This window comes from Oryzias latipes, chromosome 4, assembly GCF_053564925.1.
Source record: "Oryzias latipes strain Hd-rR chromosome 4, Olatipes_Hd-rR_3.1".
Lineage (NCBI taxonomy): Eukaryota > Metazoa > Chordata > Actinopteri > Beloniformes > Adrianichthyidae > Oryzias > Oryzias latipes.
In genome coordinates this window covers 29,725,058-29,749,590 of record NC_136240.1, presented here as the reverse complement: position 1 = coordinate 29,749,590, position 24,533 = coordinate 29,725,058, and the positions used below count along the sequence as shown (strand labels likewise).

Genomic DNA, 24,533 nt, shown 5'->3' with positions numbered 1-24,533 from the left:
GGATTCCTCCAAGCAGAACATTTTTTACATCCAAAATCAAAATGCATATATATTGACTGATTATATTCATCAAACACCTGCACTTTCTTTTTAAAAAGACATTAAACAAAAGGCTGCTTGTCTCTTGTCTGTTTGTGCACTGCAAAAAATCAGCCTTGGTCTGAATGCCAGCGACACCAGTGGAAATTTCCATCAGGCTGACCAAAGTCTGACCTGCTCTTCGTGTAATACCTTTCTGACCTTGATGCATTTTTCCTTATGACATTATTTTACACCTCCTTCGCTTGCTAGCTCCTTCTTCCATCTCGATATCTCTGTTTCTTACAGTACTCCTCCCACAGCTTTGATAACAAACTCCACTCTTGTTTGTAGTGTAAAATCAGCCCTAACTCTCTGGGTGTCTGGGCTCACTGATAAGGACTTGATGGACAGATGAGCCCTAAAAGAGGACAAGTGAGGTGGTTTGTGCACTTTATACCTTTCAGTGGAGGGTAATAGGGCAGATCTCAAACTGTTCAACCTTATCCCTCTAGAAACTGAAAAAAGAAAGATAAAAGAAAATCCATCACCTATGTGTAGCCCCAAAGAAATTTCATCTTCATCCTAATGAGAGCATTTAAGATGAATCACAATGCAATATATTGACATTAGAGCAAGGAAAACACAGCCTGAAGAAGACATTTCAAAAGTTAAAGTGCATTATTAAATCAGCAACAAAGATGTAGTCAATGATGTAGTCAAGATCTTAATGTTACCCCCTTTTTATTTGCTGTAGTGCTGTCAGGGACCAAGACACTGATGGTTGAAGGACTGCATTTCTCACTCCTCACACATATCAGACTGAGCTAATTCTTCATTGTGCTTTGAGGTAAACACTCAGCAGGATGATAAAATCTATAAGCCACAGTAGCTATACAAACTCTTGTAAACAGAAGAGGTAGATTAATTCAAAGTTTCCCCAACTGGAAGGACTAGAATAATCTATAAACTTGCAGCATCTCAGCGTATTGCATAAACACAGCAGAAGCCTTTATAGCACATAGTCGTAATAAATGACATGTCACAACTAGGAGTTCAGCCATCTGGTCTGTCCTGTCTGAGCACACAAATGAAACTCCTGCTAAAGTTACAGCTCAAGCCTTGAGTAAACACTGCTACACTGTACTGAGCAGAGTTGGGCCACATTCTTTTGTAACTAATGCACCAATTGCAATAAACCCCCTATCACAGCATTGAAGAAAACACAAGACAAAACTACATTTTATAAAATATAGTTTTTTAAATAAAGCCTATTAAAAGTTAAAGTTCAAACGATGCATAACACAAGAGGATTTTTTTTACTACAAGATTTTATGTATTTTTTTAACGTAAAACCACAAAATCATGCATTCCTTAACCACCTTAAAAAATGTCTACTTGGAAAACCAAACAGTTCAATCAGCTCCACGGCATTCATGCAGAAGGGTTCAAAGAGTTTACAAGAACAGCTATGCAGGCAAAGAAAGCCTACCCCCACTGTGCTGAATTAAAGATGCTATAATAGATTAACTATTCACTTTAAAGTGGAAAATAACTGCGTGGAATAATGCTGAGGTGTAATATAGATTCTAATGTACAGATCACATTGTCTGTTTTGGAGGCAGAACAGTTTACAGCCTGAGGAAGAAAAGCCCGCCTGCATGGGTTCCTGTCTCAGTATAAAAGTCAGGACTCTGATGAGTGTCGTCCTTTTCTCCAGACAAACGCCATCCAGCACACAAGGTAGGAAAGAATAGATCATTTCTGCTGTCAAACTGTTCTGGACAAATGACTTTGTATCACAATGAGCTCACAGTATTTTTTGATGGTAAAACTTTTTTTTGTTCAATGTTTAAAGTGTTTTTCAAACATTCCAATGACATTTGTCCTGATTTATTATCCAACTGTGAGCTTTTTTTTCTTATATTCATACTTTGCAATGTTTCACACATAAATGTTCAAGAAAGGGACCTTAATTCTCAACTTCCTTGCATTTTTTTCTTACAAATCGCAAAGTAAGATTGTGCCAGGCGTTTTTTTTTAATTGTTTTTTTCTGCAAGTTCATAATAATCAAAAGATTTAATAAAAGGATGTGAGACTAGGAAACAGTGAGGAAAAGAGAAACTTCTATAACCAATTATTTATGTGTACATAGGTATTACAATAGAGTAAATAATTCTGTTAAAAGTAAACATTAGTTATCTCAGGGAAGATAAAAACAAATAGAGAATAAGTGTTTGAGTTATACATATCTTGATTTCGACTTTATTTTAATCTATATGGGTTTTAAATCCATCACTTAAAGAAAAACCAAAAATCAAACTGAGGTAAACATCTTAAAACTATAACTGACAAAACATTTGAAAGGTATAACAGAAGTTTTCTCTCATATCTGGATAGGTCCAAAGATTTGACTGTGTAAACTGCATCCATAAGGTCATTCCAAAGTTTAACAGAGATCACTGCAAAGTTACCTTTCACCTTTTTGCAAGTTCGGGGAACTGTTTTGTGACAGAAGCTGCAAAGCAGGGCAAAAACTCCACAGCTGAAACCTAAAGCGTTATCTTGCTTTACTGTAGAATAAACCATACCATGAACCCACTATAGGTCAGTGCAGGAATGCTGGAAGTACAGTGTCTGTTTTTAATGCATCCATAGATATGACAGACTAAAATTAACATTTTAAAAATGTCCACATAGTACTCTTCTTTCTTCCTATGTAATACTTAAGCAACACTTTTCAAAGGGTCCAAATTGATTCATTGTAAATGAGTCCAGTAGGAATCAATGCAGCTTTGTACTTATGTTGACAGACCAACAATAATGCTTAGAAAAAGGTTGGACAATGAAAGTCTTGTCTGCTTAGATAAAGGTTCCAGAGCAGTTTTTGCTCAGCCCTTTAATCTGACTCAAGGAAAAAGAGATACAATATTTTTCTTTGAACAAAATTCAATATAGTACTCCTACTACTATTGATAGTAATACTATTATTCCTTTACATTTATAGGTCAGGCCTAATATTTAATTTGGACACAAAAATTGCATGAGGTTCTATACAAATTGGTCAAAATGAAGTTTTTTATTTGCACTAAAGTTTAAAAGTATGTGCATTGATTATGCTGCATATTGAATTTTAAGGCTAGAAAGAGTCACAGTCAGAAAACCATGCTTTTTCAGCAAAAGCATGAAAGGTAGTAGTTAATTTCTAATTCTTTTTTCAGCTGCACCATGGTGCGCACGGTGGCAGTGATTGGCGCTGGCCCTTCAGGTCTGACCAGCCTAAAGGCTTGTCTGGATGAGGGCTTGGAACCAACCTGCTTTGAAAGCAGTGACGACATGGGTGGACTATGGAAGTTCAAGGCAAGCTTTTACTCTTGAAAATGTCTAATAAGTCTGTTTTTCTACCTGACATGTAAAATGTTTTATTCAGTTTGTGATCATTATTGAATGGCAGTGGATTAAAGACCCACTCTGATGAAAATTGTGTTTTTTGTGTTTTTAATATGTCCTTGTGGCATTTTGCTGATAATGGAGGACACATTAGTTTTCTCTGGTGGGTTGAGGTGCACAGGCGCCCCCGCTGCCATTGGTGTGTGTGTTCATGTGAATGAGCTGATAGATTAGAAGTAGTGTAAAACGGCTTTGCATATTAGTGGGTAGAAAAGTGTTTTACAAGTACAGATGACAATAAAAACATGTCAAATACCTTCTTTACAGGACGTGTCAGAGCCAAACCGAGCTAGCATCTATCGCTCCCTAACGATCAACATCTGGAAAGAGATGATGTGCTACAGTGACTTCCCTATCCCAGCTGATTATCCCAACTACATGCACCATTCTAAAATCCTGAAATACTTCAGGATGTATGCAGATCACTTTAAACTGCTTCAGCACATTCGCTTTCAGGTAACTAGACACTACAGCTAGTGTGTAGTTGAATACTCATGGTTTTGGGTGGATAGTCTGACTGGTTTTGGATCCCAGACCTCGGTGAAGAAAATTACCCAGCGACCAGACTTCTCTCGCACCGGTCAGTGGGAAGTGGTGGTGGGGACTAAAGATGGGAACGAGGAGAGTCACATCTTTGATGCAATTATTTGCTGTTCTGGTCACTTCAACTACCCGAACTTGCCTCTCAAAGACTTTCCAGGTACCTACCTAGAGGACACAACGCAAACCTTTGGCCTGGTTAGTGTCAAATAAACGTTAATATTATGTTGTGTTGCAGGAATTGAGTCATTTGAAGGCAATTACTTCCACAGTTGGGATTACAAGGGGCCGGAGGACATGTATGGGAAGAGAGTGGTGGTCATTGGGATTGGTAATTCAGGAGGAGACATTGCAGTGGAGACCAGCAGAGTTGCAGAAGAGGTAGGAAAGTCCCAGTGATTGTTGAGATTCTGCTTTCAAGTCCCTTCCATTACTATGCAACGTTGTGTTCTCATGATGCACTAGCTCCTCCATCTTCACATGTAAACACCATCGCAATGACCTTGATCATTTCAAATCTGCTTCCTTTTCTGGCTCCCTGCAGGTGTTCCTGAGCACTCGCAGTGGTGCATGGGTCATTAGACAAGTGTCTGACAACGGCCTGCCAGTTGACATGTTCAACACGCGCTTCGTTCATGTCATGCTCAAGCTTCTCCCAATGAGTTTGCTCAACTGGCTTGGGGAGAAAAAACTCAACTCTATGTATGACCATGCAATGTATGGTCTCAAACCCAAACACAGGTAGAAAACAACTCCAATTTAATTATTTTTTTCTTTCTTGGGCCATAAACTTTATCACAATCACTATCACTTCAAATAGATACAATTTAAATGGTGGAAGCCATTTCTGTCCTGGAAGTCATAGGACTTCTCCTTGTCGGATTAATAAGGTATAATTGAATTAAATTGAGTTGATAATGGGTTAATGATCCTAAATTGTTTACCAAATCTGAGTACCTGACTGGTCAAAGTTCAACTGGTCTCACCTTCAGAACGTGGAGCCCACAAACAAGGGCAGCCATGGTGCAGAGATGGTGCGGTCGACCTCTGGTCAGAAGACCGCAGGTTTGGTTCCCTCCCTGCGCATCCATGTGTTGAAGTGTCCTTGGGCAAGACACTGAACCCCACATTGCTCTGGATGGTTATAAGTTGGTGCCATGCAGTGCTCATTAGCGGATCCGGCATCAGTGTGTGAATGTGTGTGTACGTGGATGAATGAGACTGTGACTGTAAAGCGCTTTGGGCCTTTTAAAAAGGTAGTAATCCACTTTAAAAGTATGCGTCATTTACATTTAAAAACTTGCATAGTAATGCATGAACACATGAATTTTGAGTGCGGAGGCCCGAAACACACATATCAATGTGTTTATATAGACTTTTTGTTGGAAGCCGTTACCCGAACGCATGTTTCCAAGCCTGGTGCGAAGGTAGCATTGGAGTTACTGTTTCACTAGTTTTTTTTACTGTAATCAGTTTTCCTTTAGTTTTTATTATAATAGACCCCTTATAATAGATTCAACTCATGTGTGACTTCATCTTCTCCATCTTCTTGTCGGTCAACAGGCTTCTCAGCCAGATTCCAGTCATCAATGATGACCTGCCTTTCAAGATTTTGTCTGGAGGAGTTATTGTCAAACCAAACATCAAGTCAATCCATGGCTCCACTGTGGTGTTTGAAGATGGTAGCTCTGTGGAAAATGTTAGCAAACATCTAATTTCATGACATCCTTTTACCTTCCTAATAGCGTCCAAAAAAATCATAATGTTTTTTTTCTTTTTTCTTTCAGGTGGATACCATTGTGTTTGCTACAGGTTATAATTATGATTTTCCTTACTTACCAAAAAATGCTTTGTATAAGTCTGGCCACCGTGTGGGTCTATACAAGCATGTCTTTGCTCCAAACCTGGATCATCCCACCCTGGCCATTGTGGGTTTCATTCATTCTGATGGCGCCATCATGCCACAGGCTGAAATGCAGGCCCGCTACGTTGCACGTGTCTTCAAAGGTGAGTCTGCATATAAGTAAAGATCACTGTAGTACTAAAGTATTGCAACTGCAAACTATAACTTGTACCAATAATTCATGTGAGCCTGTTTGCTCAGCTTTTTGTCCTTTTTTGGCCCTTCAGGACATAAGAAGCTGCCATCAAATCAGGCCATGATCAAGGCTGTTGAAAAGGACACCAGAAATATTGAAAAAAAGTATGAGAAGTATTGAATCTGAACCATATATCTTTATCTTACTTTCATGTTTAAAAAAAAATTTGTGCATAAAATATCAGTGAATTGTTGCAACTTCATGTCTGTGTAAAACTGACACGTGACTTAATGTTGTGGAAGTGTAAATTGTGCAAGTCATTTCTGAATTGAGCTTGTTGTGGATGTGATTTAGAGAACAGCGTGTCTTAATATTAATTAATTTCTCTTGCAGCTACATCACGTCCAAACTGACACCAATTCAGGTGGACTTTGTTGAGTACATGGACAACTTGGCAAAGGACATCGGAGTGAGACCAAGCCTCCTCTGGCTCTTCTTCACAGATTTCCCCTTGTTTAAGAGGGTTTTTTGGGGGCCTGTCACTGCTTATCAGTATCGACTGTTTGGGCCAGGAAAATGGGATGGAGCTCGCCAAGCAATCTTCACCCAGTTTGACCGCATGTACCAGCCAATGAAAACGAGAAAGGTGCTAAAGGAGATTTTTTTTTCTATGGGTTTAAGGAATAAACTAGAAGATCAGTTCCAATAATAATCTTGTTGGATGCTTCATCCACAGGTGGAGGTGAATAAAGGTTCAGCAAAACAGCTGCTGTTCAAGCTGAGTTTGGTCACCGTTGCCGGAGGAACTGCTCTGTACTACATTCAAGCTCACCATCCAAACACCATTCCCGCCCTGCTGTCCAAGTTCCGTCCTCAAGTTGTCTGAACAAACCAGGAGTCCACTGTCCTAGTACCTCTGACCATATTTATTGTTTCAAAAACATTTCTGACTAAGGATTCTAAATAACACCAGACACCATACTTTTCTTTCAGCTTTTTTACTTTAAATTGGATTGTAGTGTGAGTTTAAACAAAGAGGCAAAGCAAGGCAGCTTGAATACACAGAAACTTTCACACACAGAGACCACTAGTAGTTCTTTACAGAGACAAAAGATCTTTGTCATTATTCTTGTTTCTTTTTTTTTACTGTGCTGAAACATTAACACCAGACTTTAACAAAATTGATTAAAGTTTTTAATTCTTCCGATCTGTTTGTGTCAATTTCCTCCTTTATAATGTTGGGCTGTCTTCCCGTAAAACATCTATAAACAAAGCGTTCCTTCCCCCATGGTTTGGCAGCCAGAGAAGTCATAACAGGGGCCAGGTATCATTAAGACGATATAACCGTTGTAGGTGTAATGATCCTTTTTGCAAAAGTAAAAGTAATAGATGTGGTAAAACAGTGGGGAAAAATGTATTTGTCTGCCAACTGTTGGAACAATTATTAGAAAATGGAAGAAATACAAGACTGCTGAGAATCGTTCTGCACCTGGAGCTCCATGCAAGATCTCACCTGGTGGAGTATACATGATCTTCAGAACGAGGCTGTCCCATCAGGGGTCGCCACAGCGAATCAGCCACCTTACAGCGGAAGATTTGCATGAAAATTTTGGCAATTTTTTACGCCGGATGCCCTTCCTGATGCAACCCTCTCAAATTAACCGGGCTTGGGACTGGCACAGAAGTAGAGAAGAGAACCCAGGTTTCACGGACGGAAGGCGCCGCAAACCAGCACGAGCTAAACCGGCTCCCTCTTCAAATCACCAGACATAAAGTAAGATAAGAATAAAGATATATAGGATTTTTTACTCACATTGCCAATGGTGTTTGCTGAAATGTAAAACAGATGTTGGAATTGGTTTATTTTAAGTGATCAAAATAAACAAACAAACTAAAAGTGACAAAAAAGCTATACATACATATACATAAATATATCAAACTTAGTTTGGACAATAAGTCATAAATTAACTAGGAATATTTTCTTCCCACTCCTCCAAAATACTAAAGGTCCCCACTTCCTAACACCTTCGCGTTTCCTGAATCTACAACCTCTGACTCTCTTCCCTTTATTGATTTTTGAAGCTATATCTATCACCAGGTTTGGTGAAAAAACATTTTTCAAACTTTTGGTTTAGAATGTAAAGTCAAATGTAAATCCTGATGCATTTAATGTTGTTTTCTTTTAAATGTTAGATTATATACATATATATATCTATATATGTATATAATCAGCCGGATGATGACAAAGAGAGTCAAGGTAGTCCACACAGGAGGCGTCTCACTTCCAGAAAGAACAATAGACGACGTTGAGGACAGTTACAAGTACCTTGGAATTCCGCAGGCAAATGGCAACCTGGAGCAGGCAACAAGGAAAGCTGCAACAGCTAAATACCTCCAACGGTTAAGGCAAGTCCTGAGAAGCCAGCTCAATGGCAAAAAAAAGACCTGGGCAATAAACAGCTACACACTGCCAGTTATCAGATACCCTGCAGGAATAATAAGGAAGAGATACAGACCACGTATGTTAAGAAATGAAAGCTCCTCACCATGCATGGAGGGTTCCATCCCAAATCCAGCACTCTGAGACTGTATGCTAGCTGCAAGGAAGGAGGCCGAGGACTAGTGAGTGTAGAAGCCACTATCCAGGATGAAACATCCAAGATCTATGAATACATCAAGCTCAAGGCCCCAACTGACAGTGTGCTCAGTGAATGTCTTAGGAAATGGAGAGCAGAGGATACAGTGCTGGAGGACAAATCCTCATGGGAGGACAAACCCCTGTATGGGATGTACCACCAGACCATAACTGAAGTGGCTGATATCAAGAAGTCCTACCAATGGCTAGAAAGGGCTGGCCTACAGGACAGCACTGAAGCGCTCATCCTGGCAGCTCAGGAACAAGCCCTGAGCACAAGAGAAATAGAGGCTCAGATCTACCACACCAGACAAGACCCAAGGTGTAGGCTGTGCAAAGAGGCCCCTGAAACAATCCAGCACATAACTGCAGGATGTAAGATGCTGGCAGGTAAAGCATACATGGATATATATGGATATATATATATAGACAGTATTATTACTTAAAGATTCAATGTAAAAAGAGAGGCGGCGTCTCTGATTAGTCTATCATGTAGACTAATCATGCCTGCATTTTTTTATTATGAATAAATTCAGTTAATTTCTCATGAACATTCGTAAGTCACAGACTTCATCATACATCTTGTTCCTTTATATCATTTGGCTTTTGTCCTTATCTCTGCTGCTTTACTCTTAAGATAAAAATTCAATTATAATAAAAACAAATACATCACAAAACATAATATAACCAGATTTATATGATGTTATATAATGTTACAAATACATGACAATGGCTATTATGCAAAGGAATGTATTCCTTTTTTTGGTTACGTAAATGATCATTTATTATTAACAGTAAACAACATTTAAGTTATACCAATTATAGCATAGTCATATGTGATCCATCCACCCCTTCATGAAAAGAAAAGTGGGTTGCAAAATCTGATTTGGAGTTCCTGCCTAACAAACAAAAAACTATTTGAACAAACATAGAAGCAATTGTGAAGTCAAGTTTCTTTGCACACCAATAAATTTTAAATTTATATGAACCTATAAAAATAGTTTTTTTTTCATATATTGCAATATATTTTATTGGAATATATTTTGTAATACATGATATATTTTTTAATATATTGCAAAACTTATACTTTTTTTTATAAGAGTTTCTTTGATTGTGAAACATTAAGCTACTGGCTAATGAGCAATCATGAAGACTTTTTTTATATTCGTAATTTACTTTAATAATGACTTGTGGGGGGGGGGACTAGTTTTTAATTGTTTGCTTTTAAAACTTAAACACTGAACGTCAATTTTAAGAACATTTTTTATAGAAGTCAAACAGAAAGGTTTTGTGTGGCCTCTTTGTGATTTGTTTGGTTTTTGTTTTTTACCTGATTTTCACCAGTATGTCTCCATAAGTCAAATTGAAGTCAGATCAGATTTGTTTGCTAACATGGGGACTTTTTTTAAGCTGGATCAGTTTGTGGTAGATAGTCATTTTCTCCTTTGTTGTTTGTTTAACTGTGAGTCTACCTTTCAGAAGTCAGAACTCCGTTTCCCCCTCTGGTCACCACAGGAACCGTTTCCCGACTTCGTTGAGCACTACATCTCCCAGCATCCCCGGCGCAATGTTTCTAGATGCCACACACCTGACTTTCATTTGCAATCACTCACAGTCTACTTAAGCACTGCACTGAGAACTCAGTGTAAATTGTTGCTTGTGCCACTCTGCCTGGATACTGAGTGTGATATATTCTGACCTGATCTTCAGATTTCCTGACTGTTTTGTCTCTCACCCTGTTTGCCTGCCCTGAAACCCTTTGCCCTGAAACTCTCTGATACTTTGTTTTTTTTAATTGATTTTTATTTTTAACATTGTAATCAAAACAAAAAAGAATTCACACAAATGTACCAAACTCATTAAAGACATGATGAAATGCATAGTTAAAAAAACAAACGAATCACTTAGATAACATTTGCGTTATTAAATATGGTGATCATTAACTCCTCTTATCTTCATATCATGAAATCAGAGTTTCTTTATACATTTTCTTAAATATTTGGATATTTGGACATTGTTTGTGGACTTTTAGCTGTGCTGCAGACGGAACCAGCAATCTGCCCGTTTTGTAACACTAATGGTTATCCAAACAGCTGAGACTTCTGTTACCTCCACTTAACATGCAGTGCCTTCCTAGAAGAAAAAAGTCAGTCTATTCATTTGCAGTGTCTGGGTGGGGAATTCCACTCGTTCTGGCAGGTCATAGTCCTTTCTGTGCTGTGGGGTTACTCGTTACGTAACAACTTAGCACACGCTGGTTTGCAGAATGTCTTTTTGTGACTCCTGTTGCGCAAGATTTTAAAGAGCTTTCATGAGGAGGTGAGAAGAGCTGACACAAAATCTGAGACTTGTTTTAGAAGTGCTTATTTTCTCATCTTTTCTCATGCTGTTGGTGCTCTGCTGGTGGCTCAAACAAGCCATTTGGGGGATTTGTGTTAGATAAATTGATGCCTTCTTTGTTTCCTTTTTTTCTTTTGTGGAACGTGGATCAGCAATGCCTCTCCGTGTGGCCGTGGTTGGGGCAGGCAGCTCAGGCCTGACCTGCATTAAGGCCTGTGTTGATGAGGGCTTGCAGCCTGTCTGTTTTGAAAGCAGTGACGACATTGGAGGCTTGTGGAAATTTCAGGTGGGTGGAGTAGTTTGAGAAGGTCAACTAACGTACGTACACCGAGATTAAGATTTTGTTTCCTAACAATACTCTGCATGAAACTGTAAACGCATTTGTTTAATCTCGAGCCTAAATCTTCTGTGTATGCAGGAGCTGCCTGAGCCAATGCAATCCAGCATCTACCGCTCTTTGGTGTCAAACACCTCTAAAGAGATGATGTGTTTCAGTGATTTTCCCATGCCAGATGACTATCCAAACTACATGCACAACTCCCAGCTGCTGCAGTATTTGAGGCTCTACACTGAACATTTTAACTTACTGAAATACATCGTGTTTCAGGTTGATCTAGTTTTAAACATGCTTTCTTCTCTCTGTCAAGTCCATCTGCTCCATAGTAACATGTATGTTTTTGTGAATGTGGGCATGCACACACCAGACCAAAGTGAGAAGTGCTACACAAAGACCAGGCTTCTCTGTGTCGGGACAGTGGGACGTAGTGACGACAAACAAAAGCGGAGAGGAAGAGCATTGGATCTTTGATGCGGTTCTGGTTTGTTCAGGACACTACACCCATCCAACTTTACCTCAATTGGATTTTCAAGGTGGAAAAACTTCAGTTTAACAGTTTTTTTGGTTATCTCAATAAACCAAATAATAAAAATGTTTTGTTTTGAACACCATCTGTTTCTCTGCAGGGCAGGAGACTTTCTCTGGCAAATGTTTGCACAGCTGGGAATATAAGGATGCAGAGCCCTACAGAGGAAAAAGGGTGGTGGTGGTCGGCCTCGGCAACTCTGGAGGAGACATTGCTGTAGAAATCAGCAGATCTGCAGAAAAGGTCAAAGTGAACAGGAGCAAGAAGTGGTGTCATGTCGCTTTGTGCACCATCCAAAGTTATTTTCTTCAGGTTGTAGAAAGTGTTTCATTCATTTCTATGTTTTATTTTTCCAGACATTTCTCAGCACACGACGTGGAGCCTGGGTAATCGGTAGGATGGCCGCCAACGGCCTTCCTCTGGACATGACGGCCATCACCAGGTTCAACGGCTTCATAACGCAGCTGCTTCCCAGAGGTTTTGTGAACTGGGTGACTGAAAGAACACTGAACCAGAAATATGACCACGACCTTTATGCTTTGAAACCCAGACACAGGTTATTCACTAGCTTCATGGTCTCTGCATTGTGTAGAACAGTTCATTTTTTTTTCTATACTTTTTTTTTTTAATAAGGTGGACTAAACTGAGATTTTAACAGGAGGTTAAGATGCAGGTCATAGAGTTTGAAAGAGAGATATATGTACATCAAACTTCGAGGCTCTATGACCCTTGTGCTATCCTAGGCACTTTAACATTGGTAGTTGGGTCATCTAGACCCACTAGACAGTGCTCTGAACCTTTTTTCTTCAATGATTTGTGATCTTCACTGGTGTCCATGGATTACATGAAATCTTTCCACCTTTATCCACCTTTGTCATGGTAGGGAGAACACGTCAATGTAAGGGTGGGGTCATCTAAGATAGCACAAGGGTTACATTAGTTGCATGGCAGCACACAGTCTGCTCAGGGGGAATTTGTTGTCTCGTTCCAACAAGGAGGTTTTGGAAGAGTTTTTAGCCTCTGACTGGTAACCACTTAATGAAACTCAAGGAAATTGTCATTTTAGGGTTATAACATGCTCAGTCCGCACATAAGCTTTTTTGTTTTTTAGCAATTACTCTTTTGCAAAGGGAAAGATTTCCTCCTGCAAAGACTCCGCCTCAGTCTTTAGTGCAGTGGCACACAACACGGCTTCTGGGTTGCCACCTAAAACCAACAGTAGAAGTCTGACATGACCACACCCAAAGAGTCCTTTTCTATGGCTGCTCATGTACCACTTCACTCTGATCATGATCTCAAAATTGGGTGTTATCTTTTCACAAATATGCCAGAGCAAAAATTATCCAACATTATTATTGTTGTCATTAATATTCCTAGAATAGCTGGATTCAGATCACAGTCATCTCTCTCCTGCAATCAGCTGCGGCCCGACAGCCGGGCCCCATCAGCTGTTTGTCAGCCGATTTCATTCCAGGCATTTGGCTGGAACCCCTGCTCTGCAAGCTGCAGCTGCAGACATTCTGCTACAGCTCATCCCTTTTCTCTGTATTTGACAGGATTCAAATATCTGTCACACTGATGCTTTCTCGGTTTTGTTAATTCAAACGAAATCAGTGACAAAGAGGGATCTAAATGACAATTTATCCCAGTTTAACATGTGAGAACTGTTACAATTGACAGGCACCCGCTTGTGGTTTACTATGATACTGCATAGTTTGAAGATTAAGAACTGGTGTCAAGCCAAAACAAAATGTTGACATTCAGCTGTGTTGTTCAGTTTCTAGGAACCCACACAAACTTTTGTCAATGTAAGGATTGTAGCTGTGCAAGCTGCAATGACTTCGTTATCATTGAAACAATTCCTGATAATCTCTTCATTTGTTACAGATTTATAGACAGAAGACCTTTGATTAATGACGATCTTCCCGGTCGAATCCTCCAGGGGGCGTTAGTCATAAAGCCCAACCTGAAGGAGCTCAAGGACACATCGGCTGTGTTTGAAGATGGCTCACAGGAGGAGAACATTAGTGCAGTGATCTTTTGTACTGGTTACAAAGGAACTTTCCCCTTCCTGGACACTGCCCTGTCTGAAAGACCACATGGGGAGTTGACACTGTACAAGTATGTTCACAATTTTAGCTTGACACGTAACTGGACATTGTGGATGATTCCAGATCTTCTCCTTGCTTCATCAATGGCTTCAACTATTACATTTATATTGAAATTGCAAACACTCTTTTGCCATTCAGAAGAGTATTTCCACCATCCCTGGAACACCCCACTCTGGCCATCATGGGTCTTTTTCAAGCTAAAGGACCAATCATCCCAGTAGTGGAGATGCAGGCTCGCTGGGCTGTTAAGGTCTTTTCAGGTATGACCAACCTGAAATCAGAAAAAGGAGGGTAAACAAAATAAACAAGCGTGTTTGTTCTTCCAGGCTCAACCCATCTTCCACCCAAAGAAAGGATGCTAGAAGTCATTGAGTCTGATAGAAAGAGGAACATAAGAAGGCAAGCATCTCCCCGAAATTAAAAGTGAATTTCAGAGTAAAAGAACACGCTAAGATTCAATCATTTGTGTATTTAATTTCCAGCTATCCCTGCCCACAACAGGCTGCTCTGCAGATAGATTACATACCATACCTGGATTTCATGGCTACTGAGGTTAGTTTTTGTGAGCCCCGAGAACAATTTTGCCATATATTTTACAACATGCAAGGACATTAAACCTAAACGGTTTTTAGGTGGGTGCTCGGCCAAACCTCCTGAAGCTGCTCCTGAGAGATCCTGTGCTCTGGATGAAGGTCGTCTTTGGTCCCTGCACTCCCTATCAGTACCGCCTCACTGGGCCTGGACAGTGGACGGGGGCCCGATGCGCCATCCTGACTCAATGGGAACGGGTTGCTAAACCTTTCAAGACCAGACTAGTGCCCCAACCTGAGCCCAGGGCAAACTTTTTATATTCTCCCTGGTCAATTGCGCTTGTAGGAACTGTGATAGCAGCAGTGCTTTTGTCTGCATTGGTGCAAAATGCAACTTTGCTCAGGGGCTCTTGGTCCCCTGGCCATTGATATGGAGAGGAATATTCACTGTAGGAAAAATTAAATAAACAGGTCAACAAAGTACATCTTAAGCTTTTGGTTCAACTTAGTACAGAGTATTTTTATTTAACCCTCCTGTTGTGTTTGTGTCAAATCTGACCAATTTACAATTTCAAACACTCATACTTTTGTCTCCATTAATGTAGGGAAATGTCTCCACCTAATGGTCTTTCTGTGTCACTAGAGAATTCTGCATCATGTTCATCATTAAATCAGATTTCTAGTGCATTTATGTTTTGTGTTTATGTTTATGTAGGTATGGTTAATACTAATAAAGTTGCACATTTTGTTTGTGTTTGTGTTCATACGACTTTTAATTTAGTGTCACTCAACTGAAAACAACATAAATAAAACACAAATGTCAACTTTAAAAAAGGTTTGGAGTTTCAATTAAATCAGTTCTTAGCTTATGTTCGCATTGCATGTTGCTACTTACCTCAATGACCAAAGTTAATCTATAGATTATGTTAATTATGTTAACTGCTTTAAGGACCTGCAGTTTCACCCCACCCTGTTTTGTGTTTGCTTAAAGTGTTGACAGAGGGGTCTAAGCTTTTGGTTCATTGTTCTTCTATCCCTGCAAGGAAGAGGTAAGGCTGAAACAAAAATGTCTTCTTATGGTGTAATATTTTCTTTTAGTGTTAAACTAGTTTTTAATGGATATGGAGAGTTGCATTCTGTGCTGAGATGTCTGAACTAAAACTGCTGAGATGTGAGATGCCAAGGAATTAAAAAAACAATTTAAAATGTTTAGTTTAGGCAGTCATTTTTTGTTGCTATTTGATAGGTTAAAATCACCATTTGCAATAATAAAAATAGCACATTTCAGCACTTTTGCTCTGGATGCTGTGACTAATTTTTATTTAAATGAGAGAAAAGCATTATTGGCTGTGTAATCAATTGCATGGAATTAGTATATAAACACTCAAAGTACATGTTAATTTTTCTTGGACAACTTTCTGATTATTTTTCCATTTTTTAAGAATATATCAGAAAATAAATTCTGATAACAATGCAGAAAAGGGATAAAAATACATATTCTCATCACTTTTGCTTAAGAAAGGATGATAAATGTATTACCTTAAGGGTATTTTGATAGCAAACTTATTTTCTTATATTTATCTTTCTTATTTTTCCCATATTTTTAATTTTGTATTGCTTTAAGAAAAAAAGTCTTGATTTGTGTTTTCTGACAAAGGTCAAGCAAAGACACAAAAGTTTAAACATTAAACGTGACTTTAGGCATTGGCGTCAGAAAGTAGGCCAGCACATGACCCAAGACGCTTTAAAAAGTGGGCTGACCAAAAGTCAGCACTGTACTCACAAGGGGGGGGGGGGGGGGGCACTCAATTGGCCAAAAGTCACATGAGTTGGAAAGGAGAAGAAAGCCGTCCAATGTAAACAATTTACTATTCCAAAACTCTAGACGCTCTTTCAAAATGAGTCAAGTGTGTCCAAACTTATGTCTGCTGCATTTCTGTAAGAAAATTTAGAGGTGACTAAGATCTTAAGATTAAATAAGAAAAGACCATTTTGGTTACAAAGTAAACCTAAAAGTTGATCCAAAGTGAAGAGTTTTGTGTTTAGAGCTTATCTCAGGTCAGGAGACCCGTGATAAGAAAGCGTGACGCAAGATGACAGAGAGAGTTTTTTTCTTTTACAATATCAGAGAATTGTATTTTTAAAACAAACACTTAAAAATGCAGTAATGTAGACGACGTAAACTTCAACCTTAATTATCTTGTTCACAGCTTTTGTTTTCATATTTTCATCCATTGATTTAAAAGAAAAGTTTTTTTTTATCCTTTTATCACTTATAAAAATAGTTTCTTTTTTTAAATCAACTCTTGCTTTTGCAGGGGTATTAGGATTTTTAGAAACTAAGATTGTTACAGACAGACAAGTACAAGCAACAGGTTGACCTTGAATTTGCAACAAATTATAGAAAATCCAATTCCCCAAACCATGATGTTGCTGTTTCTGCATGACTTCTAGCTCTTCATTAACTTTAAATTTCCCTTTGTTGTTATGATGGATCGAGCGGCCAAAGAGGAGAACAGAAGTTTATCAAGAAACGAAAGTTTAATTTTTCTCAAAAAATGAAAATAATTTACAAACTGGGCCCTTAAAAGAGTTCAACAGAAGCATAATTACCTCAGGCAACAAACTTTGACTTTAACTTAACCACCCGACCAGACCAATTAACAGAAACAAACTGACCTACCCAAAGACACAACAGGGGACATATATATATAATGGCTGATCAGACCACTTGAGAAACATGGGGGGAAACTAACATGATGACACAGACATTTAACAAAGACTACACAGACAAGACTAAACACAAACTCGGTCTCTTAGTGGAAAAGTAAAAAAAAAACAATGGTACAAAATTACAACAAAATGAATACTAACCAACAGAAGTGAAACAAATAAACATTAAACAAGTCTATGGTTTCTCCCATTGGAGGCTTCTGTGGATGGCGCCTGCCCAATTGCCTGACTGGAGCATTTAAAGGCTGTGATGACTTGATTTCCCCTTTTGCCAGGCCTCACAGCACAGTTCCAGGAGCAGAACCTCGGCCACACCCGTGGCGAACAGTAGCACCCTCAGAACTGGCAACTCAAAAACAGGTGACAATAATTAAACAAACCAAAATGAGTAAACTAAATGATGTATATGTACATGTCTGTGCTACTGAAAACAGAGAATAAATGTATATTTTAACTTTAAGAAATGTGTGCATTTATTTAAAAATGAAAAATCTGAAATAATAAAATTAAAAAGAAAGTGTGCAGTGCTGGGGGGAGGTTACCGCCATTTTGTTGTGGGTGTGGCATTTAACACTGCCATCACAGTTGTCTTCTCAGAACTTAAAAAAAAAGAAGTAAACAGCAGACTTCTTTAGGAGCTGAAATCTACATACTTCACAAACAAAAACAATTCTAGCATTTTCTGTTGTAAGCCACACTGAAGGATTGAAACTCCTTAAAATGAACTCAAGACTGTCTATGCAATGTCCAAATCAATATATCAATCTGTTTTAAAATGTGAAATGAAGAAATTAAGTGCTGTGCAACTTTACTCGATTACAGTAACAAAGATCCCCTCTGTTACAATGTCAGAGTATGCAATCATTTTCTGCATTCCTGATTAGTGTTTGCAGTTTTTCTCTTGAATGATTTTCTCTTGCAGCTTTCATCTTTGTGTTTTCTGATATACTCCATAGGATGTTGACACAAAATTCACGGTGTAATGAACAAATCAGAACAAAAGTAGCTGGACTAAACCTGGTTGATTCATAGTAAACATGCAAATTGAAACTTCAACTCATAACATTAACTTCCCTCCTTTTTTTTTTACTTCAGCTTCCAGCCATTCCAGATTCCTGTTTGCATCTGAGCTTCTTCGTCACCATGGTTCAGAGGGTTGCAGTGATTGGCGCAGGCCCCTCTGGTCTGACCAGCATTAAATGCTGCTTGGATGAAATGCTGGAGCCCACATGCTTTGAAAGCAGCAATGACATAGGAGGCCTGTGGAGATTCAAGGTCAGAGAACAAGCTGGTATTGTTCAAATATTGCAGTAAATAGTTTTAAATTCAGTCGAATTCCAAAGTATTTGTAGTATTTACACATTAGCTGGTAATTTTAACACTTTGCTGTGTTTAACTTCACTTTCCAGGAAACGCCAGAGCCTGGAAAAGCCAACATCTACCAGTCGGTGGTCATCAACAGCTCCAAGGAGATGATGTCTTACAGTGACTTCCCTCCTCCAGCTGAGCTCCCCAACAACATGCACCACTCTGAAGTCATGCTTTACCTGCGTCTCTATGCCCAGGAATTTCAGCTGATGCAGCATATTCGATTTCAGGTTTGTGGCGGTGAAATCCTCCGAAAACAATAAATCCATCCTCCACAAAGAGTCAGAACATTCAAAGACCTGCTCTTTTAATCTATTGTAAAAAAATAAAATAAATAAATAAAAAGTCATATTCTAGGACATAGTTTCAGCAAAGCGACAGGAGCTCATTAGAAATTTGATTCAGAAGTGTGGGTGGGACTGTTGGCATGGAGCACACCCGCCCCCCTTTCCATTGCACTGCTGGTAGCTTGTGGGCCACCCAACGTGTTTTCTATGACACAAAGAAGCTCTTTTTCAAACTGCATTTTTTTCATCTGCTCCTTATTAACAATTTGTTTAAATAATCAGAAATGCAATTTCAAGGCTATTTTTCTTTATATTTGTCTTGTATCATCAGAAAAATGCTACAAGAAAAAAAATTAAAAGAAAACAATTTTCACCGGAGTAGGTCTTTAAGTTCTCCACCTCAAGACAGACGGATTTTAAGAGTTCCTGACCAAGACGAACTTGGTTAACAGTGCCCTAGTTTGTAAAGTTTATACATGTATAAGGCAATGTTGCTTTTTGGCTGTATTTCCTTGAAACAGCGTTAGCTCATTTTTCTCCATATGTTTATCAGACAACAGTGGTGAGTGTGAGGCAGAGAGCAGATTTTGCTGTCACAGGACAGTGGGATGTGGATACAGAGAGCGCAGCTGGTCAAAGGGAGACGCACATTTTCGATGCAGTTTTGGTCTGTTCTGGTCATTACACTCAGCCTCACCTGCCACTCAGCGATTTTGCAGGTACCATCTTGTTTATATCTTACTGAATCATGTTTTGCTCCATGGCTCATACTGTGATTCTCTCGTTTCATCACAGGTATTGAGAGCTTCAAAGGTCGGTACTTTCATAGCTGGGAATACCGTAATTCTAAAGGCTTGGAGGGAAAAAGGGTGCTGGTGATTGGAACGGGGAACTCTGGAAGTGATATTGCTGTGGATATCAGTAGGGTTGCAGAGCGGGTACTCATTCAGACTTCTCAAACTTCTCGGGCACTCATTCAAACTTTTGACTCGTGACATTTTCCTGCCCTGCAGGTGTACCTCAGCACCAGGCGGGGAGCTTGGGTCATCGGTCGTGTCGGACCGGGGGGTCTCCCAGGAGATATCGTTTGGTCTTCTCGGATGCAGTCAATGATGAGAAACCTATTTCCCAATTGGAGCACCAGGGCAGTGGAGAACAAGTTAAATGAAGCATTTGACCACAAACTATATGGTCTTAAACCAAAGCATAGGTAATATTCCATTGTGGGGGATTTTCCTTATGAGTTCCTGCTTTTGCTCAAACTCTCTCCAGCAAATAAAATAATAAGTAGTTATAATCTAATTATTAACTGAGATTACTCATTTTTTTCTGGCTTTCTTGCTAGATTTTTATTATCTTACAGCATTTAAGTGCTAATAAGATACTAATACGTTGTTCTGTTGGCAGTTTCTGGGCTCAGATTCCTATTGTGAACGATGACCTGGCAGGTCGGATTATCGCGGGTCGAGTTCAGGTGAAACCAAACGTAAAGGAGTTCTTGGGGACCAGTGTGGTCTTTGCGGATGGAAGCATCATCAATGAGGTCAGTGTCTGGAAGATCAAGAAACACAAAGATTTAAGTTTTAAGACAGATTCCTGTGCCGAAACTGTAAATCTGTTACAGGTGGACACCGTGATATTCGCCACTGGTTACAACTACAGTTTCCCTTTCCTGCCTCCCAAAATTCAGACTAACTGTGGTTATAGGCTGCGTCTCTACAAACATATATTCCCTCCTTCTCTCACCCGGCCCACACTGGCAGTAGTGGGCTTCATTCACGGCTTCGGAGCAGTCAACCCTTTGGCTGAGATGCAGGCACGTTGGGCTACAAGAGTTTTTAAAGGTACTGTGATCTAAAAATGTCTGACCAAAAGTAATGCACACAGGAAAAAAGTATTCAGAGAAAATTCTCTGCACCACCAGTTCCTAAAACCAGAAAAATAGTTGTGTTGTGCTCCAAAGTGTCTCCTCCCGTCTCCACATTAAAGGAGAGAAAAGGAAAGCAGGAGTTCAAACAAAGGAATCCAACACAAAGGCTGGCAAATCCAGACTGTGATCCTAATGCAAACACCAAAAACTAGAAGTACGAGTAAAACCACACGAGGGAAACAGACTAAATCATAAATTGGGTCAGAAACAGCTGACATAAATTGTAGAAACTAACATAATGTCTAGAATGTGAGCTGAGGTACAGCAAACTGGCACAGAAGGTAAGAAAGAGTCCGTCTTCAACACCATGTCTCAGGTGGAGCGTGAACATTATTTAGTCAACACTCAAAGGAAAAACCAAAGCCTACGTTTTTACTCAGTGAAGCTTAAATTTGCAAATTGTGTGAAACTCATGACAATTTTTGCTCTGTTTAATTTTTTTTTTCTAAATCAGTATTGGAAAAGACGAACCAAACTCAAATTAAAGTAATATTTTCAAATAAAGATTGAAATAATCTACATCACAACAGTATTTTCAGTCTTTAAAATTGAGTCCTGTCACTAAAGTTTCTCTGCAGGCAGCCTTATTTTGTTTTTATTGTTAAAAATGTAATTTTTTCCAGAGTTAGTGGAACTTCCTTCAGAAGAGATCATGTTGAAGGAAATTGAAAAAGACTCGGAGATCATGCATCAGAGGTAACTTTCCAGCTAAACTATTCTTTGTCCACACATGAACTTCTTGAAGTTGACCTATTATTGTCACGATTCAATTCAGCTTACTTATAAAACGTTGGTTCACAACAAAAGGTTATCTAACAGTGTGCTATCTCTGTACAATTTCTTTATTTGTTTGACATGTGTATTTTGTGATGTACCAACTGTTGCGAAACCAAAAGTAAAAAAAAAAAAAACGTTTTCTAAAAGCACTAAACAAAAAGCAAAAAAAAAACATCAATGTTCAGCGTTTTTTTTTTTTTTTAGTATTTTATTTTATGTTTATTATTATTATAATCCAATTCAATCCGGGTCATTTTAACAAAACCCTATTGCCTTAACAGTTGAGGAGTATGTGACCAACAGACTTTGTAAATGAGTTTTTGGTATAATTTCTGTAGTGATAACAGGGAAGAAAACCCTTCTAAAATATCAATTTCTTAAACTGTCTAATCATTCTTAATCTTCTGACTTTTTTTTCTTTCTTTTTTTCCTTTTGTCAGTTATGTGTGCTCAGAGCGCAACCCTTTGCAGGTGGACTACCTTCCTTACATGGACTCTCTGGCTGAGAAAGTGGGGGTCAAACCAAACGTGCTGAAGCTTTTGTTGAGGGATCCCAAACTGGCACTGGAGGTCTTTCTGGGACCGTGCACTCCATACCAATACCGTCTCAGCGGGCCAGGCCAGTGGACTGGAGCCCGTCAGGCCATTCTGACTCAGTGGCAGCGGGTGACGCAGCCTTTTAGAACGAGAGTGGTACCAGAACCTGAAAGTAGGACAGCACGTGGACTGAGAAGCTTAGCAGCACTTACAGGGGCTGCCCTGCTGGTCTGCCTTTTCTTCTACCAGCATGGATCGGTCTCGTTCTCCTGGCCTTTCTCATTCATCCACTAGATGTAGTGAAATAACATAGCTGAAGTGTTAAAAATAATAAAAATGCAATTTTTTAAAATGTTTTTTATCTTAGAATATTATATTATTTTTCATTTAATGGATGGCAGAATTGTGTAAACATATTGTACAAGCTGGTTTGTTCTATAAATGGAGCCGTTTACTCTTTAAAATCCTGCATTCTTATTATTAAAAACATGATTTTACACCTGAATTTGTTTCTTGCTCCACTCTTTTTCAGGGTGTCTGACACTTAGCCCAACAGCTTCCTAATTGCCACATTCTTGAAAATGTGTTTTTTATTCCCGCAAAAAATAAAGTTTGAGGAGGATGCCGATTCTGTGACTCCAGGTCAGATTCTTTCTGAGAGATTTATTTTCACCTGATGAGGTGAAACCTAAAATCCAAATATCGCCTAAGTGTGAAAAGGCTTCAACAAAGCTGCCTTAAAATGGTTTTAGCTATAATTAAAATTGATATATTTAAAGATGTTGGGGAAGAAAAAAAGCATTGCAAAGACACCAGTATGTCTTCACTGAGTATCTGCGTTCCAAAACACTAAAAGTTGCCTCTATTTAGGGATTATTCAATGGGTATTAAGCAGTCAAATGAGAACAACAGCAAATTGATCAAAAATTTAGTTTTTTTTTCTTTCTTAAACTGAGAAATTGAAAAAAGGAGGATAAAAGAAGTGCAATCAACCCATGCAGCCTTACCTTAACCAACTGATCTGAAACAAACTGACCTCACGGGAAGAAGCATTAGGGGAACATAAAGGGGTTGATCAAACCACCTGACAAATTTGGGGAAAATTCAAGACACAACAAATCCTGCAAAAAAAACAACAAAAAAAACTCATAACTGGTCTTTTACTGTAAATAGAAAATACACATAAAAAATTAACAAAAAAAATGGCAGCACAGACATGACAAATTTTTTTCTTCCCTGGAAAGGTAATGTAGATGGCACATGTCCAGTCACCTGGCTGGTCTATTTAAAGTCTGTGCTTCCAGAATTTCTTGCTTTGGCATTACAGCACCAGAATCGCCAGCATCCTTCCTTCCACTGGTAATTTGACACAGGTGACTATCTTGTAAGCCTACTTAAACTGATTTGAATGTACCTGTCAATGTTGCCCGTCAATTCTTTGATGTAGTGGGCTTTACAGGGTTAACACCCCTGCTAGTGTATTATTCACTGTTTGTTGCATGGTCGCTTCCTTTAGTTACTGAGTTACTAGACCTGTGTGAAAAAATGGGTCAGCTGAGCTGGAAAACAGACTCCACTCTGTCCGGTGCTGGGAAACCTCAGAAGAACCTGATCTCTTCTCTGTATAAAGTGATATTTTCCAGATGCTGAACTGTTCACGTTTATACCAAGCAACTAGCACAGTTCTTACATTGCTAACAGTTTAAACACAGCTTAAAAAAAGGTTACGCAATAAAGTTGATCAATTCTATGGTACAAATCAGGTTCTTGTTTCAGAGCTGAGCTCTTGATGGACTTTCTGTTCCAGCTCTCTGAAGACTGTTGACAGTTGTCTGCTTTCAAAGGCAGTCATGACTCCAGTGGACTGGGGGTTTAAGATGGGAAACTAACCATGGCCTTTTGGAAATAATCCAAAAGATCCACCTTAAATGAAACACACAGCCCAAAGTGAAACCACTTTAATCCTAAATTTAGTTCATTCAAAAACATGGAGAAAGTGCAAGTTCACATACAATTTTGAAATAAAGCATCTTGAATGTGGCTTGAAAGCAGAAGACAATATTACAAGTACTTTAAGAAGAAATGCACAAAGTTTGAAGCAGAGCACAAACATTGAGGTGAAAGTTGAAACTAATGATCACCGATGAAAACGGAACAAACAGGAGGGTCAGAGCTTTGAAACAGAGCACTGTTTGTGCGAGGAGGAAGACGGGAGAGCCAGCAACCTTCTGAGGAGACTTGCAAGCTGCTTTGAATTCAGGAGGCGACTTTGTTTCTGTCAGTTCTGAGATAACGTGTGGCTTTACGTTTAGAAACACTCTGGTGTTCTGAAATAAAAAGATAAGTGATGGAAGTTTTCAGTTTTTGATTTTTC

General features: G+C 39.0%; 3 protein-coding genes across 4 annotated transcripts; all 3 read left to right on the top strand.

The window, feature by feature from the left end:
- Positions 1-1,608: 1,608 nt before the first annotated feature.
- On the top strand, positions 1,609-7,255 carry LOC101173929 (flavin-containing monooxygenase 5). Its single transcript, XM_004068171.5, has 11 exons — positions 1,609-1,761; positions 3,241-3,379; positions 3,737-3,925; positions 4,004-4,169; positions 4,248-4,390; positions 4,554-4,750; positions 5,573-5,708; positions 5,797-6,016; positions 6,140-6,212; positions 6,442-6,694; positions 6,785-7,255. Exons 2-11 carry the CDS (start codon positions 3,248-3,250, stop codon positions 6,932-6,934), a joined length of 1,659 nt encoding a protein of 552 aa, XP_004068219.1. The 5' UTR covers positions 1,609-1,761; positions 3,241-3,247; the 3' UTR covers positions 6,935-7,255.
- Positions 7,256-10,861: 3,606 nt separating this feature from the next.
- On the top strand, positions 10,862-15,361 carry LOC101173695 (flavin-containing monooxygenase 5). 2 transcript variants are annotated; one of them, XM_011474347.4, is made up of 11 exons: positions 10,862-11,002; positions 11,176-11,309; positions 11,442-11,630; positions 11,728-11,893; positions 11,987-12,129; positions 12,243-12,442; positions 13,774-14,007; positions 14,136-14,257; positions 14,324-14,396; positions 14,480-14,549; positions 14,630-15,361. In XM_011474347.4, exons 2-11 carry the CDS (start codon positions 11,178-11,180, stop codon positions 14,954-14,956), a joined length of 1,656 nt encoding a protein of 551 aa, XP_011472649.1. In that variant the 5' UTR covers positions 10,862-11,002; positions 11,176-11,177; the 3' UTR covers positions 14,957-15,361. The 2 variants fall into 2 exon arrangements, with proteins under 2 accessions (XP_011472649.1, XP_004068218.1); XM_004068170.4 differs by lacking the exon at positions 10,862-11,002 and having other exon boundaries at positions 11,015-11,309.
- A 143-nt stretch (positions 15,362-15,504) lies between these two features.
- Positions 15,505-22,664, top strand: LOC101159254 (flavin-containing monooxygenase 5). Its single transcript, XM_020702602.2, has 11 exons — positions 15,505-15,576; positions 17,536-17,620; positions 18,356-18,535; positions 18,670-18,858; positions 19,469-19,634; positions 19,711-19,853; positions 19,929-20,125; positions 20,323-20,458; positions 20,540-20,759; positions 21,469-21,541; positions 22,063-22,664. The coding sequence occupies exons 3-11, from the start codon at positions 18,404-18,406 to the stop codon at positions 22,451-22,453; spliced, it is 1,647 nt and encodes a 548-aa protein (XP_020558261.1). The 5' UTR covers positions 15,505-15,576; positions 17,536-17,620; positions 18,356-18,403; the 3' UTR covers positions 22,454-22,664.
- The last annotated feature ends 1,869 nt before the right edge of the window (positions 22,665-24,533 follow it).

Excerpts from the sequence above, each read along its gene's own strand:
- LOC101173929 (XM_004068171.5), top strand. The coding sequence starts at position 3,248 with ATGGTGCGCACGGTGGCAGTGATTGGCGCTGGCCCTTCAGGTCTGACC. Across the intron at positions 3,380-3,736 it reads GTGGACTATGGAAGTTCAAG|GACGTGTCAGAGCCAAACCG; the intron begins GCAAGCTTTTAC and ends CCTTCTTTACAG. Across the intron at positions 5,709-5,796 it reads ATGGTAGCTCTGTGGAAAAT|GTGGATACCATTGTGTTTGC; the intron begins GTTAGCAAACAT and ends TTTTTCTTTCAG.
- LOC101173695 (XM_011474347.4), top strand. The coding sequence starts at position 11,178 with ATGCCTCTCCGTGTGGCCGTGGTTGGGGCAGGCAGCTCAGGCCTGACC. Across the intron at positions 12,130-12,242 it reads TCAGCAGATCTGCAGAAAAG|ACATTTCTCAGCACACGACG; the intron begins GTCAAAGTGAAC and ends TTATTTTTCCAG. Across the intron at positions 14,258-14,323 it reads GGCTGTTAAGGTCTTTTCAG|GCTCAACCCATCTTCCACCC; the intron begins GTATGACCAACC and ends TTGTTCTTCCAG.
- LOC101159254 (XM_020702602.2), top strand. The coding sequence starts at position 18,404 with ATGGTTCAGAGGGTTGCAGTGATTGGCGCAGGCCCCTCTGGTCTGACC. Across the intron at positions 18,536-18,669 it reads GAGGCCTGTGGAGATTCAAG|GAAACGCCAGAGCCTGGAAA; the intron begins GTCAGAGAACAA and ends TTCACTTTCCAG. Across the intron at positions 21,542-22,062 it reads TCGGAGATCATGCATCAGAG|TTATGTGTGCTCAGAGCGCA; the intron begins GTAACTTTCCAG and ends TCCTTTTGTCAG.